The sequence below is a fragment of the Zootoca vivipara genome, chromosome 6, assembly GCF_965207765.1.
Source record: "Zootoca vivipara chromosome 6, rZooViv2.hap1.1, whole genome shotgun sequence".
Taxonomy (NCBI): domain Eukaryota; kingdom Metazoa; phylum Chordata; class Lepidosauria; order Squamata; family Lacertidae; genus Zootoca; species Zootoca vivipara.
In genome coordinates, this window is record NC_142589.1 from 29,232,602 (window position 1) to 29,240,721 (window position 8,120).

The 8,120-nt window shown below is 47.2% G+C and overlaps 1 protein-coding gene across 1 annotated transcript in view; it reads right to left on the minus strand.

Annotated features, from left to right (window-relative positions):
- Positions 1 to 6,471, minus strand: part of N4BP1 (NEDD4 binding protein 1) — a 30,062-nt gene extending 23,591 nt beyond the window's left edge. Inside the window, exon 1 of the mRNA XM_035118789.3 lies at positions 5,851 to 6,471. Coding sequence (XP_034974680.1) covers positions 5,851 to 6,159 — 309 coding nt within the window. The 5' untranslated portion in view covers positions 6,160 to 6,471. The remainder of the gene's footprint in view (positions 1 to 5,850) is intronic.
- Positions 6,472 to 8,120: the final 1,649 nt, after the last annotated feature.

Here is an 8,120-nt window from a genome sequence, read left to right on the forward strand (position 1 = left end):
TTTGGTAGGTAGAAGGATTGTAGTTCAGTGATTTTGCATGCAGAAAGCCCAGGTTCAATCACCTGCCTGAAACCCCAGAAAGCCACTGGAGTCAGTGCAGAACAACCTTCAGCAACCTAGAGCCCTCCAGATGATTTAGACACCTGCTGCCCTTGACTACTGACTATGCTTTGTGCCTATGCTGAGTGGTAGAGGGGTGTGTATGGAGAAAACTGCTGTCTAGGGAAACAGATTCCCATTTCAGGGTACATGCAACTATTTCTATAATGCTTTGGATGCCAAATGCTTAGGCTCTTAGGCAAACCAGGGGTCTAACAATTCTCAAAACCTGATCACAAAGGCAAACACTAAAGGGTTTTTTTGGGGGGGGGGAAGGAAAGAGTGGAATGTATACTTCCTACCCACAAAATGTACACTTCCCCCACTGCTAAAAGTCCTAAGGCAACTCCCCCCATTATGTTATTTCCAAACACTTGAATAAGTTGTATGAAGGGAAAGGAATTTACTTGCCTGATAGGAAAGCAAGACACACTCATAAGGATGTATGACCAAGTTTGTCCCCTATATAAAGCACTAAGTGGCTTCTCTATAATTCTTTTATTTTTTTTAAAGGGACATATAAACATATTTCTTTCCATACATTCAAAAACAGTACCATTTAAGGAAAATCTTTTTATTTGGTTGAAGCAAAAAAAAAAAAATCTTATTCCATGCATAAAAGGTAAAGAGACCCCTGACCATTAGGTCCAGTTGTGACTGACTCTGGGGTTGCGGCGCTCAACTTGCATTATTGGACGAGGGAGCCAGCGTACAGCTTCCAGGTCATGTGGCCAGCATGACAAAGCCGCTTCTGGCGAACCAGAGCAGCACACGGAAACGCTGTTTACCTTCCCACTGGAGCGGTACCTATTTATCTACTTGCACTTTGACGTGCTTTCTAACTGCTAGGTTGGCAGAAGCTGGGACTGAGCAATGGGAGCTCACCCCGTTGCGGAGATTCGAACCACCGACCTTCTGATCGGCAAGCCCTAGGCTCTGTGGTTTACCCCACAGCACCACCCGCACCCCCATTTTTATGCATTCCATGCATAAAAACATATAAATAACCATTTTGCAAACTGAAGTGATGGGTGGCCCAAATTTCAAGCCCCTCCAACCTAACAATTGGCAATCACTCCAAAGCTTTTCCTGTCTCCCTCGGCTCCTTCATTTTGGGCACTGTGTGTTGGCAGTTCTCTCTTTTCTTATTGGGTTGGCACCATTTCCACAACCCACAAATTGCTACTAACAAGGTTCTACAACTAATTGGAAGGTGCTGGCCTCATGTCTTTGGAAATTCATAATGGGCCAGGATTTGCCAGTTAATTGTGGAACTAGAAATGACTATGCAATACTGCTGAAGGGCAGCACCATCAAGGCCACATGTTTCTCTCCTTCCATCTGTCACCCACATGCTTATTTCTTGTGACAGTGGCACCCTAAGTACATGCTGGCCAGTCACCAACTCAGGCTCCTGTTCCACTGCATTTAAAAAAAATAAATCTCTTCCTCCTCCCTCTATACAGTATACTCAAATATTTGTGTAACTGAGAAGTACAAAGAAGGTATCAAGCAACGTACACTGAGTCCCCAGATTGATGGTCAGCGTCTTGCTAGTATCAGCACATCATATGCCCAGGGGGATACAGTCCTGACTGAGGGCAACATTATACATCTCAAAAAGTCTAGCAGAAGAAAACAGTCTTTTGATGATTTTGAAGATTGCAATAGAGAAGGCTTGGCAGTTCCCCTGAAAGCAACTCCCTTTACAGCAAGCTAAAGTTCAGGTGGCAGCAGCACCTGAATTTGCAGATCATGCTGTTGAGGTCCCCAGAAAAAGATATAAGTTAACATGGTGCCAACTGAGTGTTAACATTTTAAAATTGTTAAAATTGATGGGATGACCTTTGTCCATTACAAAATTTTACATAGCAACAGCTCATCCTGAAACAGCAGGCTTCTCACACTTGTTGAGTGGCTCTAACTCACCCTGAGCCCTCAGAATACAGCATGCTAAAGCAAATATATCCCTCTTGTGCTTATTTTCTACACACCCAAATACATATAGTTCGCCTTAACTAAAGAGCCTCGTTTTGCGTGAGGATCATGCTCCTGACCCCCTTGCGTGTCAGCAGAGAATGCATCAGTCCGCCCGTTGACACACATACTGGATAAGCATAAAACAGTTGTTGCCTGCATTTTTAGATACACACAATAAGATGCACAAGCATTTTGTTAACACACATTGTACACAAGAGAAATACTCTATCTCAAGGCCTTAAGGCCACTGAGTTATAATCATGTTCTATTGTACCTGAAGCTATTAACCTCCTTGAGCCCTTATGATAAGGATGGGCAAATACCTTGTCAGGTGTAAAATATATACAGCTCACCCGAGTACTTAGGATAGGGTGTTCTATAAATCCCTTTACTGCATGTCTATATGTGCAAGAACATATGCACACACATACTTGAATGAGGAAGAAGGAAACTAATTTACACCCCACCCTATCTCATGAACTCAAAATGAGTAATATTCTATTATTTGTGTGTGCACAGACAGACAAATCTGAATGTGTATGTGGGTGCTATATGAAAGGAAATTAATGTCCCAATGAAGATTGGCTTGTTAACCTTACTTTCATATACAGTACTGTAAACCAGTATAAGATAGTATCCCACTAGGACAGGCATAGGCAAACTTGGCCCTCCATGTTTTGGGACTACAACTCCCATCATCCCTAGCTAACTGGACCAGTGGTCAGGGATGATGGAAATTGTAGTCCCAAAACATATGGAGGGCTGAGTTTGACTATACCTGCACTAGGATCATAACCTACTTGTTAGCAGAGCTGTTTGGTTGCTTTAATGCTATGATATAATAACAGGTGTTACATCACACACACACACACACACACACACACACACACAGTAAGGCTATCAACAACAACTAGTCAAAATGGCTATGTATAGCCTCCAGGTTCAGATACCATAATGCCTCTATTTTTTCCCCAGGAATCCTTTGGATCATCCCCCTAAACTATACCTTAATGCACGGGTGTCAAACACAAGGCCCGGGGGCCAAATCCGGCCCGCCAGACCTCGTCATGTGGCCCGCCGAGCGCCCCAGCCAGCGGGACCCAGCAGTGGGACCTTGCTGCTGAAGCGCCGTGCCAACAAAGCGCCGACAAACAGCTGGGGGCGGGGAAATGCTTTATGCCCCTGGGTCCCTTCGCGCTCTTTTCTGGTGCTGAATCAAGGCGGCGACCCCCCTTCCCTTTCTTTCTTCCTCTCTCTCGTTCTTATTCTTTCTTTCCCTCTCCTTCCTTCCTTCTTTATCTCTGTCTTCTCTCCCTCTTTCTTTTTCTTTCCTTCTTTATTCCTTCTTTCCTACTCTTCTTTCTCTCACCTCTTTCCTTCCTCTCTCCCTCCTGCTCCCTCTTTTCTTTCTTTCTTCCTTCCTTCCTTCCTTCCTTCCCAACTTTCTTCCTCTCCCTCATTCTTATTCTTTCTTTCCCTCTACTTCCTTCCTTCTTTCTCCCTTTCCGTCTTCTCTCCCTCTTTCTTTTTCTTTCCTTCTTTTTTCTCTTCCTCATTTCCAACTCTTCTTTCTCTCCCCTCTTTCCTTCCTTCCTTCCTTCCTATCTCCCTCCCACTCCCTCTTTTCTTTCTTTCTTTCTTTCTTTCTTTCTTTCTTTCTTTCTTTCTTTCTTTCTTTCTTTCTTTCTTTCTTTCTTTCTTTCTTTCTTTCTTTCTTTCTTCCTTCCTTCCTTCCTTCCTTCCTTCCTTCCTTCCTTCCTTCCTTCCTTCCTTCCTTCCTTCCTTCCTTCCTTCCTTCCTCCCTCCCTCCCTCCCTCCCTCCCTCCCTCCCTCCCTCCCTCCCTCCCTCCCTCCCTCCCTTACTCCCTCTCCCTCTCCCTCTCCTCAGAAACATAGGATGCTGCTTTATACTTCTGGCCCTTAAACCCTGGAACCAGGAGAGCAGCTCCAGTGAGTCAACCTCAGCCAGTCCCTTTGGTAAAGGGTGGTGGCTCACTGGCAGAACATCTGTCCTGCATGCAGAAGGACCCCAGCATCTCCAGGTACTAGTAGCTCTGCAAAGGTCCTGCATGAAACCCTAGCGAGCCTCCACCACCCAGTGCAGTTACCAAAAATCATTTTTCAATAAATTGTACAATAATTGTACATTTGAATATCTACTTGCCATTATTCTGACTATGTTTCCGCTTTCAGAGCTAGTTATTACTTACATTATTACAAAAAACAGTAATAATTGAATGCAGTGACAATAATTTATGATAATAAAGAGTGGACACATAGTCCTACAGATACAACCGGCCCTTTGAGGGTGACCAAACTGCTGATGCGGCCCCCGATGAATTTGAGTTTGACACCCCTGCCTTAATGTAACATGCTGTTGAAATATCACAATCTTCCCCGGCCTTCATTCCTCCCTATCCTCCGTTCCCTGTGTAGTTTAGATTTTAAGCCCCCAGGAGAGGAAGCTGTCATATCTATTTTTAAAAAAGAGAACCATTTACACACAAGGTGCCATAACAATATCAATTGCTGGGGAGCAACAACAGGAAAGGGTTCCTGCCTTCATGAATAAGGAGAAGGGATGTAGCCCAGTGGTAGACCATCTGCTTTGGACGCAGAAGGTCCCAAGTTCTGCCTGTAGGCTTCTCAGAGACAAGGCGGGGAATACTGGACTAGAGAGACATTTGGTCTTACCCAGCATGGCTTGCGCTTTCTCTCATGTTTCACACACAATATACCAAGGACGGGGGAGCCTGTGACTGTCCATACATTGTTGGACTCCAACTCCCATCAGCCTACTCAACACGGACAACAGCCAGGGGTTGTGGGAGCTGTAGTGCAACAACATCTTCAAGGCTACAGCCTCCCTACCTCAGCTATATACAAATACAGGAAGCTGCCTTATACTGAGTCAGATCATTCATCCATCTGGTTCTGTATTGTCAACACTGACTGTTAGTACCACGGTTTCAGTTGGAGGTCTTTCTCACCCCTGCTTTGTGATGCAAGGGTTTGAAGATGGGAGCTTTTACATGAAGGCAAATGTTCTGCAACTGAATCAAAGTCATTTTCCTATATACACAAAAATATATCACAGCCCTATTAAAACAGAAGCCATCCAGAGTTGTTGTGGTGCAGTGTTGGACTAAGAGCTGGGAGGCCAATTTCCCCACTCAGCCATGAAGCTCTCACTAAGTGACCTGGGGCGAGTCACTCACTCTCAGCCCAACCTAACTCACAGGGTTATTGGGCAGGAAGTCATGTAAAATTTAAATATATAAGCACATACACCCTCCCTTGCCTGCCTACTACTATGCGCTGCATGGTGAAGAAGCCCTTTATTTCATCTGCCCTGAACCCTCCGACATTCAGCTGCACTGGATGTCCTCTGCTTCTACAACCTCACCTGGTTGTTGCGAGGACAAAGGGCAGGAGGAGTGCAGTGGTGTGTCAGGCAGAAGCCTGGAAGAGACTAGGGTTCAAATCCCCCGACTTGGTCATGAAACTTACTGGGTGACTTGGGGACACAGTCACTCCCTCTCAGCCTAACCTACCTCCCGGGGTTGTTGCTACGGGGATTAAAGGAGGAGGGGAGAAGGACAACTCCTTGGGAGTAGAAAAAGGTGGTCTGTAAAGGAAATAAACAAACCAACGAACAATGGATAAGCTGCCTTGAACTGCTTTGGAGGGATGATGGGAGTTGGGACATGAATGCATTAAAACAAATAAGCGATTAACTCCCCCCCCCACTTCCCTCTGCCTGCTCCTTACCTTGGCGGCCCGAACGTCCTCCCGCTGGCCTTGGAGGCTCAGCCAGATCCTGCGCCCGGCGGCGGCGTTTTGCTGCTGCCCGAGATCTAGAGCGGCCCAACCGCCGCTGCTCAGCGACCCCAGGATGGCCAGGCGGACCCGGAACAGGCGCTCGATGCTGGCGCGGCTGCGCTCCAGGCAGCCGCTCTTCTCCGCCGGCGCCGTGAACTCGTCCAGCACCGGCTCGGCTCCGGGACCCACCGGCGGCAGGGGCGGCGGTGCGCCTGCGGCAGCGGCGGCTTCGTTGCTGGTCGTAGTGAAGGCCGCCATTACAGCGGCGAGGAGCGGTCGGAGGAGCGGTGGCGGCGGGAGCGTTGCTGGCGGCAGCCGCCCCTGCCGCTTCCCATCGCTTCGGGCCTTGCGAGGGAGTCAGGACAACAACCCCGTCGGGGAAACTCCCCCCGCCGCCCTGCCCCACACCCCGGAAGCGCTAATGCCTCATCGCTATGCAACGGCGACGTCACCATGAGGCGCCGGCGCGACACACAGAGCTGTGGCGGGCGGAGGCGGCGGTGCGCGTTTCTCAGTTACTGCTCTGTGATGGGTAAGGGCTGGCTGGGTGCAGCGGGGCTCCGTTGCTCTGCCCATAAGCGCAGCCTCCGGCCGCCATTTTAAGTGAGGGCGAAGTGACTCTTGGGAGAGCCGCAAACTGGCGCCCTGTTTGAAGCAGGCAATATTATTTGGGTGGATGAGAATGGTGGCGATGATTAATCTTAATTAATCTAATATGTTACAGCTATTCCACAGCTTCCACACCCCTGTCAGCCATTTCCCATATATTTACTTTGTTATTTTTATCTATTTATTTATTTCTATTCCTACTTCGTTGTTGTTTAGTCGTGTCCGACTCTTCGTGACCCCATGGACCAGAGCACGCCGGGCACTCCTGTCTTCCTACTACTATTTATTAAATTTGAATACCAACCTCTACCCGCGGTCTCGGGCGGTTACAACATAAAACCACAAAATACATAATAAAAACAAAAACAAGAACCCCTTTTCCCCAACACATTTTAAAAGGGCACTGGATGTCAATCAGCCAAAGGGGTGGTTAAAGAGGAACGTTTTTGTCTGGCACCTAAAGGTGTATAATGAAAGCGCCCGCCGAACCTCTCTGGGGAGAACGTTCTACAAACAGCCACTGCAGAAAAGGCCCATTTTCTATTACTACTACTACTACAATTCATTATCACCCCCCCCCAAGGTATTTGTTTGATATTATTATTATCATTATCATCATCATCTGATACGGAACCATCGTTGTAAACGTTAGTTTTGTACAGTAGGCTAGTTTCGACACACCCCTCTCTATCTTCCATCCAGGCAAGCAAGAAACATTATAAAAATTCCAATGCACCTTGCATCCAGGCAAAAACATTCAAGGCGGGGGCAAACCAGAGTTGGTGGCCTGCAAAGAAAAAGTGTGGCATCTTGGGGAGAGGGCTAGGTAGAGAGACCTGAAGGCCGGGCTGTGTTTGGGCCCAATGCTGCAGTTCCCCAGCCACTAATTTCTGGTTGTAAAGATAAGCACCAGCACTTTGGACTGAGCCGGGAAATGAATAGACAGTCAATGTATTTAGTCTGGAATGGATGCAATATGGGTGCTACCTAGCTCTGTGTTACTCACAGTGGTGGTTTGTGAGTCAGGGCTTGCCCCCAGTAACTCCACCACAGCCCAGGTTAGGTGGGAGTCGGACAATTTGGGGACTGAATATGGAACCATGCCCTGACACATTTGTGGGGCTGGGATTGCTGGTCCATGACATCAGATAGCTTGAGAAGCACTGGACTAGATAAATTATCAATTCTCTAGGGCAAAATAGTTAGTTGTGTTCTGTATTGCCATACACCATTGGTTCCCAAAGTGGATGGTACTGCTGCTCCTGGCAGGGGGATGACCTGGGGGGGGGGGGTGTCGCTAAGAGGCAAGGGGACGGTGGGAGGGGGGAATGGAGATGCAAAAAATACCAAAGCTGGTTTCACTGGATCAAGTTCATCAGCTTTGTTGACTTAATTAAGTTGACCAGTTTTAATTCGATTTTGAATCCGATAATTAATGAATTGTTACTGTTTTCAATTATATTGTGCTATTATCTTCCTTAGTGAGTTGTGCAAACTGCTATTCCGAGTAGTGCTTTTTATAGGGTGGGGTAAGGTGCACTGGGGATGAGCTTATGCAACCATGGTGGTCCAAACTTTTTTTGGGGGGGGACCACTAGTACACACAATCT